General features: G+C 48.7%; 1 protein-coding gene across 1 annotated transcript in view; it reads left to right on the top strand.

The window, feature by feature from the left end:
* Positions 1-4,995: 4,995 nt before the first annotated feature.
* The window catches only part of LOC142596533 (zinc finger protein 367-like), a 29,227-nt gene continuing 10,610 nt past the window's right edge, over positions 4,996-23,612 (top strand). Inside the window, 3 exon segments of the mRNA XM_075725685.1 lie at positions 4,996-5,136; positions 5,139-5,213; positions 5,215-5,343. Coding sequence (XP_075581800.1) covers positions 4,996-5,136; positions 5,139-5,213; positions 5,215-5,343 — 345 coding nt within the window.

The following is a 23,612-nucleotide window of genomic DNA, read 5'->3' as shown; positions in this document are numbered from 1 at the left end:
GGAGCTCCAACCCAGCCAGACCCAGTACACTCCTCCATCCAGGTTCTTTCTGCAGGTGCACAGAACAGCAGCCCCACACAAGTAGAGAAGACCCAGCTTCCTAAGTATGTATAGATTTGGAATATGGCATCTTTACCAAATGACCTCCTGCTTCATTCTTTTTTAAAGGTCAAAGGTTCCTAATTACAGGAGACAGTGAAACCCGAATGGAGGCTGACATTCCTCTGACCTTTACAGCGAGTCATTTAATTACCAGTGAGTGGCATCCCATCCTTGACATTTCCTACAGCCACTCTTTCACCCACTTCAACATGAATCTCATTCTCAAGTGTCTAAATGTCTCCTGCCCTGAGCAGAAACCTCCCAAACCTACTGCAGGACTCAAGGTCCATTCTGGGACTGGACACCTAAACAGGTAGAGAGTGTAACACTGTCACTTAGTGGATCTAGTTATTACATACATTTTTCCAGCAATATAACACAACTGAACTCAATTGACTGCATGAAGGCTGAGCAATAAAGAGCTACATCACTGAAGATGGATCAACTTATATTAGAATAATAGACGCATAGAATCACTTAGGTTGGAAAAGACCCTTAAGATCATTGAGGCCAACCATAAACCTAGCACTGCGAAGTCCACCACTAAATCATGTCCCTAAGCACCACATCAACACATCTTTTAAATACCTCCAGGGAAGGGGACTCAACCACTTCCCTGGGCAGCCTGTTCCAGTGCTTGACAACCCTTTCAGTGAAGACATTTCTCCTAATATCCAATCTAAACCTCCCTTGGCGCAACTTGAGGCCGTTTCCTCTCAACCTATCGCTTGTTACTTGGGAAAAGAGACCGACACCCACCTTGTTAGAACCTCCTTTCAGGCAGTTGTAGAGAGCGAAAAGGTCTCCCCTCAGCCTCCTTTTCTCCAGACTAAACAACCCCAGTTCCCTCAGCCACTCCTCATAAGATTCTCTAGGCCCCTCATCAGCTTTGTTGCTCTTCTTTGAATGTGCTCCAGCACCCCAATGTCTTTCTTGTAGTGAGGGGCCCAAAACTAAACATGGTATTCCAGGTGCAGTCTCACCAGTGCCAAGTACAGGGGGATGATCACTTCCCTAGTCCTGCTCGCCACACTATTTCCGATAGAAGCCAGGATGCTGTTGGCCTTCTTGGCCACCTGGGCACACTGCCGGCTCATATTCAGCCGGCTATCAACCAACACCCCCAGGTCCTTTTCGGCCAGGCAGCTTTCCAGCCACTCTTCCCCAAGCCTGTAGCGTTGCATGGGGTTGTTGTGACCCAAGTGCAGGACCCAGCACTTGGCCTTGTTGAATCTCATACAGTTGGCCTTGGCCCATCAATCCAGCCTGTCCAGATCCCTCTGTAGAGGCTTCCTACCCTCGAGCAGATCAACATTCCCACCCAACTTGGTGTCATCTGCAAACTTCCTGAGGATGCACTCGATCCCCTCATCCAGCTCATTGAAAAAGATATTAAAAACAACTGGCACCAATACTGAGCCCTGGGGAACACCACTTGTGACTGGCCACCAACTGGATTTAACTCCATTCACCACAATTCTCTGGGCTCGGCCATCCAGCCAGTTTTTTACCCATCGAAGAGTACGTCCGTCCAAGCCATGAGCAGCCAGTTTTTCCAGGCGAATGCTGTGGGGGATGGTGTCAAAGGCATAACTAAAGTCCAGGTAGACAACATCCACAGCCTTTCCCTCATCCACTAAGCGGGTCACCTTGTCATAGGAGATCAGGTTAGTCAAGCAGGACCTGCCTTTCATAAACCCATGCTGACTGGGCCTGGTTGCCCTGTACATGCCATGTGATGGCACTCAGGATGATCTGCTCTATAACCTTCCCTGGCACCGAGGTCAGGCTGACAGGCCTGTAGTTCCCCAGATCCTCCTTCCAGCCCTTCTTGTAGATGGGTGTTACATTTGCTAGCTTCCAGTCAACTGGGATCTCCCCGGTTAGCCAGGACTGCTGATAAATGATGGAGAGTGGCTTGGTGAACACTTCCGCCAGCTCTCTCAGCACCCTTGGGTGGATCCCATCTGGCCTCATAGACTTGTGTGTGTCTAAGTGGTGTAGCAGGTCACTAACCATTTCCCCTTGGATTATGGGGGCTTCGTTCTGCTCCCCATCCCTGTCTTAGAGCTCAGGGGGCTGGGACCCAGAGAACAATTGGTCTGACTATTAAAGACTGAGGCAAAGGTGGCATTAAGTATCTCAGCCTTTTCCTCTGCCTTTGTTACTATGTTTCCCCCCACATCCAATAAAGGATGGAGATTCTCCTTAGCCCTCCTTTTGTTGTGAATATATTTATAGAAATATTTCTTATTGTTCCTCTGTATTGGTGTCCTACATATTAACTACTATTCTTCCATTGCCTTCACAGGAAGGGATGGCAATTAATCTTCATTATGGGCATGATTATCTCATTCTGTTTCCTTCCTTCTGGAGCATTCAGTAGCTGGGCTCAAGTAGAATATTACTTTACTAGTACTAGTTATCTTCATGTTAAAGGCCTGAACCAAATGCCAAATAAATTAATAAAATTAAAATTATTAATAAATTAATAAATTAAGTACTGCTGTATCTGATAAAGCCAAAGCTTTCCTAATTTCCAGTATTTCTTAAGGATTTAGTAAATGAGGCACTGTGGTTACTTTTGAGATTTAAAAATCAAACATACAACCTATCTTTCAGGATTTTACAAAAAAAAAGCCAAATCAATGTATGCCACCATATTTTCAAATTATTCCTCTTTATCACCAAATCTTTCATTGTTCAGCTGTATGTCTTTTACTCATGTGGATCAAATAAAAGCTGATACGAATCCCAGTTTACTGTTTTTTTTTTAACAGTAATTATTAAATACTAAAATTAATAACTTTTAGAAACTTTGGATAAAACATACTAGATAAACCTCAAACTTTCTGACTCATACAGACTGGTTAGAGCTCATAAAGCAGTGACAATCTGGAGCTAGATCTGTATAATTATTTGGCACATAACTCCTATTGATTTCGTAAACTTTTGTGAATGGTGCCATAGTTACTCAGTGGTAACATGTTGGTGGTATAGGTCAGGCTGTCTAGCTAGAAGCTTATAAGAGTTCTGTATGGACTGTGTATGACCAATGTAAAAGTCAGTTCTTTGCCAGCCAAGGATGAAGATAAGGACGCTTAGCATAGAATTACCAAGGGAATTTATTCTCTCATATTAGCTATGCACATATCATTGCCTCAGCCTAACGCATGGAGGACCCCGATACAGAGGAAAGCACGGTTTATATATGTTAAAATACAGTTGCGCAGCCTAATCAAATCACTCATGTTACAGGGTGGACTAATCAGTTAGTATTGCTTGTGTAATCAGTATGTGCTTGTCCCATGCAGGTGGTGTAGATGGCTATGGTTATATGCCTGGGTTTTTTTTGAAAGGCAAATCTCCTATTGTTTTATTGTCTGTATGGGGTGTTCTCAGCCAGTAAGAGCCGGCTTAGGTTGGGTCTTCAGGTCACATCAACGCTGAGGTAAAAGCTCATAGTCTCAGGCAATGTTCATACTTCTAAGCAAGTTATATTGCTGTTAGCACCTCACCTTTCATGCCAACCATCACAAAACAGCATTAGACTCATTGGACTTCCTGTTAGTGCATGATCAAGCAATTGGACAGAGCTGTAGATTATTTTAAATGTGTGCGTGGAGGAGCAGAGCTGCCGACTCAGCGTGGCTTATCAGTGTTAGGGTCTTGTACCGAAACAGGCATTTCTCCATACACTCTGGACACCCCCCCCCCCCCCAGCGATATCCCGATACCGCAGGGAGGCAGCAACCCGCAGGAGCCCACCAGCAGCTCCAAGCTCCCTGCTCTGTCTCCTCACAGGGCGCGACCACGCGCTTGCCGCTGCAGCGCCCCACAACGGCCACCGCGTGCCGCAATGACCACACTGCCGCAGCCTCCACAGCGCCTGTTCCGGGTCTCCTGCCCTAAACACATCTGGGTGACGGCAGTAGCACGTCCGGTGGCGACTTCCCCTCCGCTCCTCCCGTTGCTATGCGCAATCCTCAGCTACTCCCCGCCTCTAGAGACGGAGTTGCGACAGAAGGAGACTTTTCCTTGCGATAGGGCACAAATCCACACATGCAATGAAATCTCAGCGCCTTCCGGGCGCTTTCTAGCATCTCTTCTGCATGAAGCAAGCACCAAATACCCGAGCGGTGGCCGACCCTTTAAACCCCACACGTGACACGCCGTGTCCAGAGCCAGGTGCGCCAAAGCTCGTCCACCAAGCGCCCAAACGGCGAAACAAAAACGCGCGCCAAGCTAGAGCGGACGAACAAGCCCTCCCCCGCTCGCCGTGGCTGGCCAATCAACAGCCAGGCTGTGCCTCCTCAGAGGAAATGAGTTATAGTGAGGCAAAACACCCCCAGCAGTCCACCAGCAGTCAGTTTCGAATTCTACCAGTCGGCCTGGCGCCTGGCCAATAGAGCGGCAGAAGCGAAGCCGAGTTCCGCTCTGTCCCCACCCACGGGTCAAAGTGGTTGGTGAGCGGGAACTGTTACTCCGTGACGTCAGCGTCTGGTTCGGTGATTGGTTACGCCCGGGCGCGAAAAGTAACGCGGGAAAATCTCGGGTTTGGTCTGGGTTATGCAACAGTAGCTCTTCCTCAGGAGTCACCAGGACTGGGACAAGCGGGGACCAGCGCCGCTTCAGAAAGGTGTGGGGAGACTGTAGCTGTCGCAGATTTTGTGACGGTGGTAGCTGGGAAAGGGGGGTGAGGCCCCGAGAGGAGCCGCCGTCTCTGGCGATGAACAGCTAAAGCAGACCTGGGGGGTGACAAGTGGTGGTGGTTGCAGGATTTCTATGCCTTCCCCGCCCTGGGACGTAGACTGGGAAAGGGGAGCTGAACCGTTGTGGAGCTTCCCCACTCTCTCTTCCCTTTTCTGCGCTGGTGTCTGTGACAGGGTAGCGATGGTGGAGAGGCCACCGCCGGGTCTCCCGGTGACTTTTTGCCAGGACTCCCCGAAGCGTGTCCTGGTTTCCGTTATCAAAACCACCTCGATCAAACCGTTCTCCCGAGGGAGAGGTGAGGAGCCAGCACTCCCCCCCGCCCCGTCCCCATCAGTCCTGGCTTCAGCGACTTCATGGTTTACCCCTGGCGCTGGGGGGAGAACGCCCACAATGTGACCTTTTAGCCCGGGTGGCTCCGCCGCCCCTTCATTCGTCCAACAGCCCTGTGGGGGGCCAGCGAGAGCCTGCAGCGGGGAAGAAGAGGAGGCGGATAGCCCAGGCAGCAATAGCAGCGGCAGCCACCTCAAGGTGAGTGTGGCCGGGACAGGCCAAGCAGCCGGGCGCGATGGGGTGAACTCCGCTGCCCCTGTGCGTGCAGCCCGGAGTCGGTGGGGTGGTAAGATGCCTCACTACGGAAGGGCAGAGACGCAAAGTTAAAGAGCGATGCGCCGAGCACTCCTTCCCTATTCTCAGCGTCTAGCTCCTCCCGGCCACTTGAAGTGAAGTCACTTCCGATGACACCACGGCGCGCCCAACCGCATGGGGGGGGGGGAAAGAGGCGAGCCGCCCTTAACGGTCCCCGAGGGGTGGGATGGGGGGCGGAGCCAGCTGCAGAGGGATGACAGCCCGCCAACGGCCGGGCATCTACGCGCTGACAACCCTCCAAAACATCAAAAACGCCCGCACCCTAAAAGCTCCCTGCCCCCAAAACAAAAAAAAAAACGAACCCCCAACCCCTCAAAAAAACCCCAAACCTGAAACCCTCTAATCCATAGAACCCCCCCCAAAACCCACCCCATACTAAAAACCCTAAACCCCTAAATACAAGAAACCCTGAAACTTACACCCCACCAAATGCTCACGTTCCCTCCAAAAGCCCCAACCATGCACAACATCCCAAACCCCAGAAGCCCCCACACCCAAAACCACCCCAAAACCCTGGACACCCCCCCCCCCCCCCCCCGCAAAAAAAAACAAGTAGTCCCAAATGCAAAAAAAAAAAAACCCTCCAAAGCCACAAACCCAATCCCCTCAAAAGCCCACCCCCCCAAATCTAATAAAACACCCACAACCACCACATGAACCCCCAAATCCAACCCCTGCTTCCCAAGAACTTCAGAACTCCCAAAACCGGTAAATCATACCTAAACCCACAAATTACAACTGCCCCAACCCCTCCTGCCCAAAACACCTCAACCCTGCCAAAACCCCAACAAAACATCCTAATCTCCTGTAAAAAGCCCCCCCAAAACTTAGACCCACCCAGTATACCCCCCAACCCAGTAAACCCACCCCTCTAAACACAAAAGCACAAAACGCAACCACAGAACCAGAAAATCCCCAAAATGAGCTGAAAGAAAAATGCTCCAACCCGAGCCCCCCAAACTGGGAGAAGGCAACCCCTTCAAAACACACCACACAAAAAACCACACCAAACCCTGAACCCTGAGGAGGCAACTACACTTCCCAAAATGCACCACATGGAAAAATCACACACACCCCAGCCCCTTCAACCCCAAGAAGGCAAACACTCTCCCCAAACTGTGCCATATGAAAAAGCGTGCCACTCCCACCTCTTTCGCCTCCCCATCCTTGTGTTGGCATTCCGCCCCCTAAATATGCAACATGAAAAAGCACGCCACCCCAAGACCCCGAACCCCAAGAAGGTACCCCCATCAAAATGCACCACACTAAAAAAAAACCCGTACCAAAGCCCTCCAAACCCTGAACATCAAACCCTCTCCCCAAAACATGTCATGCGAAAAGATGCTCCAAACCCAGCCCCTCAAACCTCAAGGCAACAACCCCAGAAAGCACCATGAAAGAAATGCTCTGGCTCTCCACAAAACACACTACACAAAAAGTGCCAAGCCCAACCCCCCCAACCCCAAAAAGGTACCCTCACCCCTAGAACGTGCCACACAAAAAGATGTGCCAACCCCAGCACCCTGAACTCTGAGAGAGCAACCCCCACAAAACTCCCCACAGGAAAAAGCATGCCAAACCCACCCCCTCCAAACCCCAAGAAGGCAACCACCTGCACCATAACACACTACACAAAAAAGTGCAGTAAAATGCGCCTCCCAAAATCTCAGGAAGGTACGCTGCTCACCCTCAGAACGTGTCACACAAAAAAGTGTGCCAACCCCAGCCCACTGAACCCTTAAAACACCACCCCCCCCCCGAAAAAACATGCAACAGGAAAAAGCGCTCTAAATGTAGCCCCCCAAACCCCAAGAAGGCAACCTCCTGCCCAGAAATGCACCACGTGAAAAAGTGCGCCACGTGAAGAAGTACGCCAAACCCTGCCCTCCGAACTCCAAGAAGGCAAACCCCCCAACACGCGCCTCACGAAAAGACACACCCAGCCCCCCGAAAACAAAAAAGGCAACACCTCTCCCTAAAACACACCATAAGAAAAGATGCCAACCTCAGCCTCTCAAACACCAAGGCGGCACTCTCACCCCACAAAACACACCGCAGGAAAAAGCATGCCAAACCCAGCCCCTGGAACCCCAAGAAGGTAACCTCCAGCCCAAAAACGTGCCACATGAAAAAGTGCACCCAAGACTAGCCCCCTGAACCCCAAGAACACAACCAATGGCCCCACAGTCAGTCAGCCCCATGGATTACGACTGCCCCTGTTAAGAAAAAAAGGAGGGTAAGTGTGGTGGGTGATTCCCTCCTGTGGGGAACTGAGAGCCCAATCTGCCGTCTGGACCCATCCCACAGGGAAGTCTGCTACCTCCCTGGGGCCCGGGTTAGGGACATTACTAGGAAACTCCCGGACCTCGTAAGGCCCTCCGATTATTACCCGTTGCTGGTTGTACAGGTTGGCAGTGATGAGATTACAGAGAGAAGTCCTAAAGCAATGAAGAGGGACTTCAGGGCACTGGGGCGATTGGTCACAGGCTCGGGAGCACAGGTAGTGTTTTCCTCAATCTCGTCAGTGGCAGGGAAGAATGCTGAAAGGAATGGGAAAACTCACCTGATTAATAGGTGGCTCAGAGGCTGGTGCCATTGGTGGAATTTTGGGTTTTTCGATCATGGGGAAGTTTACATGGCACCGGGCCTGCTGGTGGCTGATGGAGATCAGCTGTCTCCAAAGGGGAAAATGATTCTTGCCCATGAGTTGGCAGGACTCATTGAGAGGGCTTTAAACTAGGTTTGAAGGGGGAAGGGGATATAAACGGGCTCGCTAGTGAGGAGCCCAGGGGTGGCATGGCAACGTTGGGGGCGAAATCGATAGCCCATCTCAAGTGCATGTACACCAATGTACGCAGCATGGGCAACAAACAGGAGGAGCTGGAAGCCCTTGTGCAGCAGGATGGCTATAACATAGTCGCCATCACAGAAACGTGGTGGGATGACTCTCATGACTGGAGTGCTGCACTGGATGGCTATAAGCTCTTCAGAAGGGATAGGCATGGAAGGAGAGGCGGTGGGGTGGCTCTGTATGTTAGGGAGTGTTTTCACTATAGACTTCAACAGTGGCGATGACAAGGTCGAGTGCTTATGGGTAAGGATGAGGGGGAAGGCCAGCAAGGTGGATGTCCTGTTGGGAGTCTGCTATAGACCACCCAGCCAGGATGTAGAGGTAGATGAAGCATTCTATAAGCAGCTGGCAGAAGTCTTAGAATCGCCAGCCCTTGTTCTTGTGGGGGACTTCAACTTGCCGGACATCTGCTGGAAATACAACACAGCAGAGAGGCAACAGTCTAGGAAGTCCCTAGAGTGTGTGGAGGATAAGTTCCTGACGCAGCTGGTAAGTGAGCCTACCAGGGGAGGTGCCTCGCTTGACCTGTTGTTTACCAAAAGAGAAGGGCTTGTGGGAGATGTCGTGGTCGGAGGCCGTCCTGGGCTTAGTGACCACGATATGATAGAGTTCTCGATTCTTGGCGATGTAAAGAGGAGGGGCAGCAAAACTGTTACCATGGACTTCCGGAGGGCAGACTTTGGCCTATTCAGGACGCGGGTTTGGAAAGTCCCTTGGGAGGCAGTCCTGAAGGGCAAAGGGGTCCAGGAAGGCTGGGCCTTCTTCAAGAAGGAAGTCTTAAGGGCACAGGAGCGGGCTCTCCCCGTGTTGAATAAGACTAGCCGGCGGGGGAAGACGACCAGCCTGGCTGAATAGGGAGCTTTTGCTGGGACTCAGGGAAAAAAGGAGAGTCTACCACCTTTGGAAGAGGGGGTGGGCAACTCAGGAAGAGTACAGGGATCTTGTTAGGTCATGCAGGGAGGAAATTAGAAAAGCAAAAGCCCAGCAAGAACTCAATCTGGCCACTGTTGTAAAAGATAATAAAAAATGTTTTTATAAGTACATCAACAATAAAAGGAGAGCCAAGGAGGATCTCCATCCTTTGCTGGATGCGGGGTGTGTTTGTGTGGGGGAACATTGTCACCGAGGACAAGGAAAAGGCTGAGGTATTTAATGCCTTCTTTGCCTCTGTGTTTAACAGCCAGACCAGTCATCCCCAGGGTACTCAGGCCCCTGAGCTGGAAGACAGGGATGGGGAGCAGAGTGGAGCCCTCATAGTCCAGGAGGAAGCAGTTAATGACCTGCTACGCCACCTGGACACTCACAAGTCTATGGGGCCAGATGGGATCCACCCGAGAGTATTGAGGGAGCTGGCAGAGGAGCTTGCCAAGCCACTTTCCATCATCTCTCAGCAGTCCTGGTTAACAGGGGAGGTCCCTGATGACTGGAGGCTTGCCAATGTGACGCCCATCTACAAGAAGGGCCGGAAGGAGGACCCGGGGAACTACAGGCCTGTCAGCCTGACCTCGGTGCCGGGAAAGATTATGGAGAGGTTCATATTGAGTGAACTCAACAGGCAAGTGCAGGTCAACCAGGGGATCAGGCCCAGTCAGCATGGGTTTATGAAAGGCAGGTCCTGCTTGACCAACCTGATCTCCTTTTATGACCTGGTGACCCGCCTGGTAGATGATGGAAAGGCTGTGGATGTCATTTACCTGGACTTTAGCAAAGCTTTTGACACCGTCTCCCATAATATTCTCCTTGGGAAGCTGGCAGCTCATGGCTTGGACGGGCGTAGTCTTCGCTGGGTAAAAAACTGGTTGGGTGGCCGAGCCCAGAGAGTAGTGGTGAATGGAGTTAAGTCCAGTTGGTGGCTGGTCACGAGTGGTGTTCCCTAGGGCTCTGTTTTGGGGCCAGCCTTGTTTAATATCTTTATCAATGATCTGGATGAGGGGATTGAGTGCAACCTCAGGAAGTTTGCAGATGTTGTTGGGTGGGAGTGTCGATCTGCTGGAGGGTAGGATGGCCCTGCAGAGGGACCTGGACAGGCTGGACCGATGGGCCGAGGCCAACTGTATGAGGTTCAACAAGGGCAAGTGCCGGGTCCTGCACTTGGGTCACAACAACCCCATGCAGCGCTACAGGCTTGGGGAAGAGTGGCTGGAAAGCTGCCTGGCGGAAAAGGACCTGGGGGTGTTGGTTGACAGCTGGCTGAACATGAGCCAGCAGTGTGCCCAGGTGGCCAAGAAGGCCAACAGCATCCTGGCTTGTATCAGGACTAGTGTGGCCAGCAGGAGCAGGGAGGTGATTGTCCCCCTGTACTCGGCACTGGTGAGGCTGCACCTGGAATACTGTGTCCAGGTTTGGGCCCCTCACTAGAAGAAGGACATTGAGGTGCTGGAGCGTGTCCAGAGAAGGGCAACGAAGCTGGAGAAGGGTCTGGAGCACAGGCCTTATGAGGAGTGGCTGAGGGAACTGGGGTTGTTTAGCCTGGAGAAGAGGAGGCTGAGGGGAGACCTTATCGCTCTCTACAACTCCCTGAAAGGAGGTTGTAGTCAGGTGGGTGTTGGTCTCTTCTCCCAAGTAGCTAGCGATAGGACGAGAGGAAATGGGCTCAAGCTGCGCCAGGGGAGGTTTAGAATGGATATTAGGAAGAATTTCTTCATGGAAAGGGTAGTCAAGCATTGGAACAGGCTGCCCAGAGAGGTGGTGGAGTCACCATCCCTGGAAGTGTTCAGAAGATGGGTAGACGTGGCACTCTGGGACATGGTTTAGTCTAGTCTACCCTTGATTTGTTTAGTGTGGATTTGGTAGTGTAGGTTAATGGTTGGACTGGATGATCTTAAAGGTCTTTTCCAACCTAAAAGATTCTATGATTCTATACATGAAAAAGTGCAACAAACGCAGACCCCTGAACCCCAAGAAGGCAAACTTGTGCCCAAAAATGTTCCACATGAGAAAGCGTGCCAAATCCAGTCCCCCGAACGACAAGGAGGCAACCTTCCTCTTCAAAATGTGCCACAGGAAAAAGCACACTAGCCTCAGCTCCTCAAACCCCGAGAAGGCAACCGCTCCCAAAAATGCGCCACAGGAAAAGATGCTCCAAATATAGCCCCCCAAATCCTGAGAAGGCAATCTCCTGCCCCAAAATGCACCACACAAAAAAGTGCACGAAACCCTGCTCTCTGAACCACAGGAAGGCAACTCCCCCAAAACATGCCACGCGAAAAGGTGTGCCAAGCCCAGCCCCCCCCCCCCCCCCCCCCAAACCCCGTGAAGGCAACCTTCCATCCCAAAACATGTCACATAAATAGTGTGCCAAACCAAGTTCCCCAAACCCCCTAGAAAGCAACCCCTATCCAAAATGCACCATACAAGAAAGCGCACCAAATATAGCCCCCCAAAATCCAGGAAGGAACCCCCACTACAACCAAATCAAGCCACACAAAAAAGCACCAGTCCTAGCCCATTGAACCCTTAGATGGCAACCCCACCACTGAAAATGTATCGCATGAAAAAGTGTGCCAACCCCAGCCCCCCGAACCCTGAGAAGGCAACCTCCCGCCCCAAAATGAGCCACGGGAAAAAGCACACCAACCCCAGCCCCCCAAACCCCAAGATGGTACCCCCCCAGATGTGCCAAATGAAAAAGTGTGACAAACCAAGCCCACCAAACCCTGAGAAGGCAACGTCCCACCCCAAAACATGCCAGAATAAAAAGCATGCCAAAACCAGCACCCTGAATCACTGAAATGGGTAAAAAAAAATGTGGCAAATGAAAAGACTAGCCACACCTAGCCCCCCAAACCCCAAGGAGGCAAGCCCCCCCCCCCAAAATGTGCCACACTAAACAACACACCAAACCCAGTCCTCGGTATCCTGAAAATGAATCCCTCTCCCCAAAACATGTCACACAAAAAGATGCTCCAAACCCAGCCCCTTGGACACTGAGAAGGTAACACCCCCACCCCCAAAACAAAAACTTGTCATGAATAAAGATGCCAACCTCAGCCCCCCGAATCCTGAGTAGGCAACCTCCCCCAAAACATGCCGCATAAAAAGATGCACCAAACCCAGCCCCTGCCGAACCCTGAGGAGACAACCACACTCCCCAAAATGTGCCATGTGAAAAAGCATGCCAAATCCAGTCCCCCAAACCCTGAGAAGGTAACACCTCTCCTCAAAATGTGCCACATGAGAAAGCATGCCAAATCCAGCACCCCAAACTTTGGGAAGAACACCCCCCCCACCCCCAACAAGCCACATGAAAAAAGCGCCAAACCCAGCCTCCTGAACCTCGAGAAGGCAACTCCTTTCTAAAACGTGCCACATGAAAAGACGTGCCAAACCCAGCCCCTCGAACACTGAGAAGGCAACCTCCTGCCCCAAAATGCACTACATGAAAAAGTGCACCAACCCAGCCCCCCGAACCCCGGAAAAATCTCCCAAAACACGCCAAATTAAAAAACGTGCTAAACCTAGCCACCCAGTGCACCGAACATTAAAAAAACCCAAAACACCTAAAACGTGCCAAATGAAAAACATGCCAAACCTAGCCCCCCAAAATGCACCAAATGAAGAACACACTAACACCAGCCTCCCCAACCAAGAAATGTCCCAAAACACACCAAAACTACATGCCAAACCCTGCTCCATTCAACAAGCAAACCAGAAATCCCCCAAAATGTGCCAAACCAAAATCATACCAAACCTAGCCCCCCCAACCACTGAACCAAAAAAAACCCCAGAGCACACCAAAAGAAAAATGTGCCAAAGCTATCTCCCTCAACCACGTAACCCACAAAAAAATCCCAAACCATGTCAAAAGTAAAAAGTGCCAAAACAAGTCCTCTGAGCCATCGAACCATAAAAAAACCTCTAAAACTCATGAAAAACCCTGAAAACCTCCCAAATTTGTACTAAAACCCCAAAAACTGCACAAAAAAAAAAAAACTTGGCCAAAACAAAAATGTGCCAAACCTAGCCCCTGAACTACTGAACCAAAAAAGACCCCAAGACGTACCAAAACAAAACATGCCAAACCTCGCCCCCAACCACCAGAACAAAAAACCCAAGCCCCAACCCTTCAAAACCCCTAAACCCAATATTAACCCCCCAAAACATGCCAAATCCAGCCCCCTCTACCACCAAACCAAAAAGGCCCCCAAAACTATGCCAGAAGTGTGCCAAACCCACCCCCCTGAACCATTCAACCAAAAAAACCCCAATCCATGACAAAACAAAGCCACACCAAAAAGCCCCCCAAAACAACCCCAAACACACTGAAATGAAAATGTGCCAAAACAAAAAACACCAAACCCAGCACCTCAAACCACTGAACCAAAAATATCCCAAAACATGCTAAACCAAGCCCACTGAACCACTGAACAAAAAAATACCTAAGACATGCAACCCCCTCCCAAAACATGTTAAACCCAACCCCCCCAACCACTGAACCAAAAAACTCCCAAAACTTGCCAAAATAAAAGCACACCAAACCCAATGAGGTGGTTGGGGGGAACCACCAAACCAAAAAAAGACCCCAGAATGCACCAAAAGAAAAACGTGCCAAAACAAGAACATGCAAAACCCAGTCCTGCCAAACCCAGAACCAAAAACCCACCCAAAACATGCTAAAAGAAAAACAGCCTAAACTAAGCCAACCACCGATCCGATCCCCCCCCAAAATGCACCAAAACAAAAACCACGTCAAACCTAGCACCTCCAAGCCACCGAACCAAAAAACTCCCCAAACATGCTGAAACTCAAACATACAAACCCAGCCCTCAATCACAAAACCTCCCAAAAATCCCAAACCCAACAAAACCACGCCAAACCAAAGACATGCCAAACCCAGCCCCCACAACAACCAAACCACCCCCAGAAAACATGCCAAAATAAATAAAAAAAGCCAAACCCAGCACCCCCCATTAACGAACCAAAAAAAAATCCCCAAAAAGCAGCAAAACAGAAATGGGCCCAAAAAAATGCACCAAACCCAGCCTCCTGAACCACCAAACCAAAACAAGCCACCAAAATGCAAAAAAAACCCAGCTACCAAAATAATAAAAAAAACCCCACCAAGCATTCAAAACCCCCAAACCCAATATTAACCCCCCAAAACATGCCAAACCCAGCCCCCCAACAAGTGAAACAAAAAACCCTGAAACCATGCCAAATCAAAAATACCCCAAACCCAGTCCCCCCATCCACTGAAAAAAACCCCAAATCACGCGAAAACTAAAATCCACCAATCTCCAACTAAACAAACCCCCATAAAGCTTTAGAAGAAAAATGTGCTAAAAATATGCCAAACCTCTAACCACTGAACCACAAAAAAACTCATGTGCCAAAAGAAAAATGCGCCAAAACAAATCCTAGCCAAACTGAGCCCCCTCAACAAGAACCCCCTAAAAGCCCAAAACATGCTGAAACAAAAATGCGCCAAATAAATCCCCCAGAACCACTGAACCAAAAAACCCTCCAAAACACTGTCACCTGACACTAAGGGGACAGACAGGTTCTTTTAGGGATCCTTGGCAGAATGATGACAGCACTAAATCGTAGTTAAAATTAAAGCTTTATTTTCTTAACAGGATATTATGATTATTAAAGCACAGAATTTATGATTAGAATGGCACAGGATTTGTACAAGCAGAATCAATATAGAACAAACTGTAAGTAGCATAATACATACTTTATAATACAATTTAACTTATAATTTCTAATCACCTGGACCCTCTGCAGATTGGGTCAGATCTCAATACATGGTTTGCTGTATCAATATAACACTCATAATCTGGACTTGAAAATCATATAAAAGAATACGAGTCAGTCTTCGGAGGAAGCAGATGACAGTGGAGGCGTCCCTGGCCACTGGGGATTCATGGGTCTCACTGTCCAGCAGCAGTTCCAGTCCAAGTTCCCCATTTAGGACTTGTAACTGCTTGATTTTATAGACAGTGCTCTGTGTGCTGTTACGCTTCCCTGTTCTGTGACGGGGTCATCAACAACACCTCATTGGCCAGGTGCCTGGGACCTTCAAGGCCAGTAAGGAAGGGAGTAGTTGGCCTGGCGCCCAGGAATCTTGAGGCCGGTAGAGAGGAGAAGAAGAAATCTGTTTGGTTTGTCTACTTGGTTCACAGGACCTTCAGGGCCTGATAATGAGGGGAAAGGGGACTAATATGTGACTGGCTCAGTCACAGAGAATGGCCTTTTGCCTTATAAAATGGTTTTAGTTATGCTAACCATATTACCAGGGGTCAGGAGCAGGGGGGTACTGGTCACAAACACATGAAAAAAAAACAAAACACGCCACCCCACCCCAAACAACACAAAAAGACCCCTGTGCCAAACCTAGCCCTGCCAACCAGAGAACCACCCACCCCGAAAACAAGCCAAACCAAACCCATGCCAAACATAGCCCCCCGGAGCACTGAACAAAAAAACCCACCCAAAATACACCAAATCAAAACCACGTCAAACCCAGCCCCACAAACCGCTGAATGGGAAAAAAAAGCAAAAAATCACCCAAAATATGCCAAATGTAGCCCCCCCAAATACTGAACAAACAAACAACCCAAAACAAACATCCCAAAACAAAAACATGCTAAACCCAGCCCCCCAAAAGCCCTGAACCAAAGAAAAACAGATAACCAATATCCTGGAACCAAAGAGAACAAGAGATCCGATAGCCCAGAACCAAAATAAACCAAACCACCCAAATGCTCGGAACTTAAAAAACAACGAACCCAAAGCTCAGAACCAAAAAGACCCAGATGATCCAAAAGCCTAGAACCCAAAATCCCAGAGAAACCAAAAGCCCAGAAATAGGAGCAAACAAACAACCAACCCAGATGACCCAAAAGCCTGGAACCATAAAAAGAACAGTGGATCCAAAAGCCCCAAACCAAGAAAAACATGAAATCCTAAAAGCCCAGGTCCAAAAAAAACCCCAAATGACCCAAAAGCCTGGAAACAAAAAAAAAACCCAACCCAAAAGAAACACCCCAAAAGCCTGGAACTGACACCCCCCCTCCCTCCAACCAGATGACCCAAAAGCCCAGAACCAAAAAAAACCTCAAAAAAATCCCCAAACCCCCCAGGACTAAAAAATATTCCCAAACCCTCCCGGATCAAAAAACATTCCCTAAACCCACTAGGATAAAAAAAATCCCCAGAACAACCCCCAGGACTAAAAAATAAAACACCCCAGAACCCCCAAAGCCCTAGAAACCCAAAAACTAAAAGCCCAGAACTAAACAAAAAACTCAGACGACCCAAAAGCCCCGAACCAAGAAAACCCCAAAAACCTGGAATCAAAACCAAGAAAACCAGATGCCCCAAAAGCCCCCCCCCAAAAAAAAACCCAAAAAATCCCAGATGACCCAAAAGCTCAGAACCCAACAATCTCAAAACCCCAGAACCTCAAAATTCCAAAACTCCAGAATCCAAAAATTCCCAAACTAAAAAACCCAAAACCCTCAAAATTCAAGATAAAAAAAAAAAAAACCTGCAAAACTCCCAGACCCAAAATAAACCCCGACCCCACACCAGAACAGGTGGATATGCCCTAAAGGAAGCTGCAGCCCATGGAGAGCCTATGCTAGAGCAGGCTCCTGGCAGGAATGGTGGCCCTGTGGAGAGGAGCCCACGCAGGAGCAAGTTTTCTGGCAGGACCTGTGGCCCCACGGGGGACCCACGCTGGAGCAGTCTTTTCCTGATGGATTGTACCCCATGGAAAGGGCCAATGCTGGAGCAGCTCTTGAAGAACTGCAGCCTGTGGGAAGGACCCATGTTGGAGAACCAGAGAATCATAGAACAGCCCAGGTTGGAAGGGACGTTGAAAGATCATCTGGTCCAACCATTTGTGGGAAAGGGAGTCTAGATGAGATTATCTAGCACCCTGTCCAATTATATCTTGAAAACCTCCAGTGATGGGGACTCTGCCATGTCCCTGGGGAGGTTGTTCCAGTGAATGATTGTTCTCACTGTGAAAAATTTCTTTCTTATGTCAAGATGAAACCTCTCCCGGTGCAACTTGTACCTGTTGCCCCTTGTCTTCTGCATGTGTCTCCTTGTGAAGAGAGAGCCTCTGTCCTCTTTGTAGCTGCCCTTTAAGTACTGGAATACTGTGGAGGAGGTCCCCCCTGAGCTTTCTCTTCTCCAGGGAGAAAAGACCTAACTCCTCCAGTCTTTCCTCATAGGGCAGGTTCTCCAGCCTTTTGATCATCTATGTGGCCCTCCTTTGGACCCTCTCCAGTCTGTCCGCATCTTTCTTGAATTGTGGAGACCAGAACTGGACACAGTACTGCAGGTGCGACCTGACAAGCGCTGAGTAGAGTGGGCTGATCACGTCTCTGTCTCTGCTAGTAATGCCCCTGCGGATGCAGCCCAGCATCCAATTTGCCTTTGTTGCTGCAGCGGTGCACTGCTGACTCATGTTCAGCTTGTTGTCCACCAGGACCCCCAGGTCCCTTTCAACAAAGCTGCTCCCCAGCCACACAGATCCTAGCCTGTACTGGGGTCTTTGGTTATTCTGACCCAGGTGCAGGATTTTGCATTTGTCTTTGTTAAACTTCTTGCTAGCCCACTTTTCCAGCCTGTCCAGGTCTCTCTGTAAGATGGCTCTCCCTTCTGGAGTGTCCACCTCACCACCCGGTTTAGTGTCATCAGCAAACTTGGTGAGGGTGTTTTCAATCCCATCATCCGGATCATTTATGAAGATGTTGAACAGCGTGGGGCCCAGTATCGATCCCTGGGGGATCCTACTTGTGACAGGCTGCCAGCCTGAGTAAAAACCATTGATCACCACTCTCTGAGGGCGGCCTGTTAACCAATTTCCTACCCATCTCACAGACCACCCATCCAATCTGTATCTTGCCAGTTTGTCCAGGAGAAGGCTGTGGGAAACAGTGTCGAACACTGCTGAAGTCCAGGTAAACAACATCCGCTGCTCTCCCCATTTCGGCAGAAGATGTTATTTTGTTGTAGAAGGTGATCAGGTTAGTCTGGAAAGATTTGCCTTTGGTAAATGCATGTTGGATTTTCCCAATCACCTGCTTCATTAGGTTTGTGATAGTTTCTAGGAGGACTTATTCCATTGCTTTCCCAGGGACTGAAGCAAGACTAATGGGCCTGTAGTTTCCTGGGTCCTCTTTTGTGCCCTTCTTGAGGATGGGTGTGACATTTGCCCTCTTCCATTCATCAGGGACATCCCCTGATCTCCACGACTTTTCAAAGATTATAAACAGTGGCCTTGCAACAATGTCAGCCACTTCTCTTAACACCCTGGGGTGGATTCTGTCCAGGCCCATAGATTTATGTGGGTTGAGCCCTTGCAAGAGGCCGCAGACCAGCCCTTCCTCCACTACTGGTGGGTTGACACGTGGTGTCATAGCTACTTGATCCTGTGCTCTGGGGTCCAGCTATGCCAGTAAAGACAGAGGCAAAGGAGGTATTGAGAACCTCTGCCTTGTCAGCATTATTAGTAACTAGTTTCCCTGCCCTGTTTAGTAATGCACCTATGTCTTCCCTGTGCGCCTGCTTACTGCTCACGTACCTGAAGAACCCTTTCTTGTTGTTCTTGACACCTCTGGCCAATTTCAGTTCTAGCTGAGCCTTAGCCTTCCTGACTGCATCTCTACATGCCCTAGCAAGGTTCTTGTAGTCCTCAATGGCTATTTGGCCACCTTTCCATAGCCGGTATGCTTCTTTTTTGCCTTTAAGCACACCCAAAAGCTCTTTGTTAAGCCAGGGTGGCCTCTTGTTCTGCCTTCTTCCTTTCCCTTTGTAGGGGATGGACTGTTCTTGTGCTTCCGGGAGGCTGTTCTTGAATAACTCCTAGCACTCGCAAGCTCCTTTGCCCTCCATGGATGCTTCCCATGGAATCCCTCACAGCTGGGCTCTGAGCGTATTGAAGTTGGCTCTTCGAAAATCCAGGATCTTTGTCCTACTACTGGTCTTCAGCATGCTCGGCAGGATCTTAAACTCCACAGTGTTGTGATTGCTGTATCCAAGGCTACCATTGGTAGTTATGTTGTCAAGTAAGTCGTCTTGGTTTGCGAGCAGTAAATGTAGCAATGTGCTGTTCCTAGTCGGCATGTCCAGCATCTGTAGCAGGAAGCAGTCCTCAATGCATTCCAGGAACCTGATGGACGACTTGTGCACTGCTGTGTTGTTTTCCCAACAAATGTCCAGGTAATTGAAGTCACCCATGAGGACCAGGTTCTATTGGTCCGAGACTTCCTTGAGCGGCCGAAGTAAGGTTTTGTCGGCCTCGTCATCCTGATTGGGAGTTTGGTAACAGATACCTACCATATAATCCCCCTTGGTGATGATTCCTCCAATCTTGATCCAAAGGCATTCGATAGAACTTTTGTGGTCTCCATAGCTCACCTCCATACACTCAAAATTCTCTTTTACATAAAGTGTAACTCCACCTCCTCTTCTTCCCTTCCTATCTTTCCAAAAGAGCTTGTAGTCATCCATTGCAGTCTTCCAGTCGTGTGAGTTTTCCCACTAGGTTTCTGTGATTCCTATGACATCATAACTCTCAGACTGGGTGTGGAGCTCCATTTCCTCCTGTTTGTTGCCCAGACTACTTGCATTGGTATACATGCACTTGAGGTGGCTGGACTTGGGGTTCTTGCCTTTGGAGAGGGTTGGGGAGCATTCCTCACATCCCGGATCTTGGCTCCTAGTAAGCAGCAAACTTCCCCTTGACTATATATCAGGCTGGAAGATGGGTGTGCCTCTGTGCCTCTCAGCAGAGAGTCACCCACTACTAGTACTCACCGCTTCCTTTTGCAGCTTTTAGTATGTGCTGCTGGTGCGGTTTCTCTCTGTGAATTTTGCTCATTGGTTTTGTCTGCTGCCAAGACTTCATATCTGTTGTTGGTTGGTACATACGAGGAAATGGGGGGGAGTGATATCCTGTTGCCACGAGTCACCATGGCACCTCCTCCAAGGTGCTGTTTGTTTGCTGTTGACACTCTTTGTCTGGTGGTCCTTGGAGGTCATTGCCATGGGGCCCTAGTATTTCTTCTTGCAAAGTCTCAAATATACTCTGTTTCTTGTTCCCCCTCCCTAATACGTCATAGCCTGATGACTTCCTCCTGCAGCTCCTCCACCTCTTACCTGAGTGACTCCACCAGAGCACACCTTGCCCAGGTAGAGCTTGCACCCTCCTCTACCCAGGAGGCAGGGGTGCAGTCTTTACAGCCCTCCACCTGGACAGCAACTTCCCTGGTAGGAAGTTCTGTCTGGGTGGCTGCTTCCACTCGTCCCAGGCTAGCCTGAGTAGGTAGCTGATTCCCGTCTGCTGCAGAGCGCAGCCCTTGCCTGTTCTCTACCGCTATGCTTCCAACAATCTCAAAGTGCTGCCTAATAAGCCCTTCTAATTCCCTGGAGGCCTCAAGCTGCTGGGTAGGCTTGCACAGCCACCAGCTAGCTGGGGTGACCATCGGGGATGCAGCCTAAGCCTGCGGGTGAGCAGAGCAGGCGGCAGCCTGATAGCTGGCAGAGTGCACCGCCCTTCCCGCACGTACATCCGCGTGAACTGCTGCGCAATCTGTCAATGCCACAGTTGGAATGGAATGGAATACTTCCATTTCATTTCACTACAGAACGAGGTAGGCTAAACCGTCCTCATGGTAACAAAAGAATTATTGCTTCAAAAGCAATAATGAAGAGTTTGCTATGTAACACACAAAAGACTCTTAAAAAACATGTCTTAAGAAAAAAGTAATGCTATATATACAGTAAAAATCATAATACCTTGTAAATGCCATCATATCTGTTGCCTTCCTCTGGGGCATATTTGCTGATCCGTCGTCCTTTTGAACTGCGTACTACTCGGACTGGCTTACCAGCTCTCCAATTCTTAGACTCTGCTCCATTTTTATCATCCAATGGGGCATCACAGTTAAGGGCCAATGCCCTGAAAATCACATTAAATATCTTCATAAAATAGATTGCTTCATACAACATACTATTGAGGATCAGTGTGACAAGATCAAATTTCTTTGCCTTATCCAATTATGTTTACTAAGCAGAAGAAGAATTTGCAGTGAATTCTTCAGTAGACTGCAATACTGATGGAAGCACTGAGATCAACTCTACTGTGTGTGAGAATAGGAATAGGAATACAATATATTTAGTTCCAAATGTTCACAATGAAAACTCAGCTAATATAGTTAAATAAAAGAATCATAGAAACCAAGCCCTTCAGGTTTAACATTTTTTCATTTTTGCAAATAATTATTTCTCAAGTAACATGGAAGGATTTTAAAAAGTTGTAACAATGGCAAATTATCTATCTGACTATTCCACATTACTGCATATTTTTAAGCTTTTAAAGTGTGCATGAACTGATAAACATTATGAAAAGTAACATGTGGAAAAAAGTACATAGTGACTATCCAAAAAAATATCTGCAACAAATATTACTCTTCTTAGTCCATTAACTACCTAAGTTTATGAGTTAAATGCCATGAACTAGTTCAGAGACAAGCAAACTTTAATGTTCTTCTTTTCTATGTATTTTGACCTAGAAGAGTATAGATGGATCATCAAAGATTCAGAAAAGAATAAATATCAGTAAATACCACAAAAATGTTCTTCCTTGTTTAATTGCATCATCTGTTAGCTTTAAGAATGGATGAGAATAAGAACTTATATGGGGAAAAAGTATTGTTTTTGGCAGGAAGACAAACTTTGTAATAACGAATGTCCCCTCCTCCTTGTCCTTTCTCTTAGCTTTTATTTCTGAGCAGTCGTCATATGGTTTGGAATATCCCTTTGGTCAGTTTGGGTCAGCTGTCCTGGCTATGTCCCCTCCCAAGATCCTGCCCACCCCAGCCTACTGGCCTTTGGGGGTAGGGGGGAATTTTGGAGAGACAGTCTTGATGCTGTGGGAGCACTGCTCAGCAGTAGCCAAAACACTGGTGTGTTATCAACACCTTTCTAGCTACCAATACAAAGCACAGCACTCTGAGGGCTGCTATGGGGAAAGTTAACTCCATCCCAGCCAAGCCAAATACCATCTCCACCCCTTATTCCATACCATTTGCATCATGCTCAGGCCCCACATAATTTAATACATATATATATATCTTCTAACCATCCTATTGTACTTAATTCTCATTACTGAAATCCCTTCTTACAACTTACAACTTATACTACATACTTAAACTATCTTTATACCCAACATACAGTTTTATACATTCTCATTAACTGCTATCCCCTGTCCTTTAACAGATAGATATTATTCTTCCATTCCATGGGCTCCCTCCACTCCTCCAAATGTTCATAAGAACAGGCTATGACTTGGTCCCCATCTGTCAAGATGGGTGCTCAGGACAGGAGAAGCAGTATGTTCGATTGTTGGGCACCAACACCGGCTTGGTTTGTGTCATCGTTGCACTCGCCCAGTTCCTTGCGAAGCTCACTCTTCATTGGTTTAGGTCATTCCTGCTACATTACTTCCTACAGCATACAAATCGCATCACAGATTATTTTTCCCCCGAGGTTAAATCTCCTTGAGGCACACACCGGGTATCCCCATCGTTCTGCATTACCCACCAAGTACACCCAGGTCCTTGACTGAAGACAGTCCCACAAACGGGTTTGCCTTTTCCCACGGGAGGAGCAATCCACACTGCCTTCCCCAGCCACTTCCCTATGTGCACTACGGGGACTTTCTCTCCTTCCACAGTATGTAGGGGTTTTGTTTGGGCAGGACCAGGAGGGTTAGCAGATCCTCTGGTGTTAACCAGCCAAGTGGCTTCTGCTAAATTTATATCCCAGTGCTTCCATGACCCATTGCCCAACGCTCTCAACGTAGTCTTTAACAGTCCATTATATCTCTCAATCTTTCCAGAGGCTTATGGGTGATAGGGGATGTGATGCACTCACTCAGTGCTGTGTTTCTTGTCCCAGGAGTTTATGAGGTTATTTCGGAAATGAGTCCCATTGTCTGATTCAGTTCTTTCTGGGGTACCATGTCACCACAGAATTTGCCTTTCAAGGCCTAAGATGGTGTTTCAGGTAGTGGCATGGTTTACACAGTATGTTTCTAGCCAACCAGTAGTTGCTTCCACCATGGTGAGTATGTAGCGCTTGCCTTGACATGTTCGTGGCAGTGGTCCAATATAGTGAATTTGCCAGGCCTCACCATATCGAAAACCCAGCCACCTCCCTCTATTTCAGGGAGACTTCACTCGTGTGGCTCGTTTGATTGCAGCACGTTTCACATTCATGAGTGACCTGTGTGATGGCCTCCATGGTCAGGTCCACCCCTCAGTCACGAGCCCTTCTGTAT

This window comes from Pelecanus crispus, chromosome W (genome assembly GCF_030463565.1).
Source record: "Pelecanus crispus isolate bPelCri1 chromosome W, bPelCri1.pri, whole genome shotgun sequence".
In the NCBI taxonomy this organism is placed as follows: Eukaryota; Metazoa; Chordata; class Aves; order Pelecaniformes; family Pelecanidae; genus Pelecanus; species Pelecanus crispus.
Note: the sequence above shows the minus strand (reverse complement) of the source record. Positions and strands in the feature narration are given on the sequence as shown.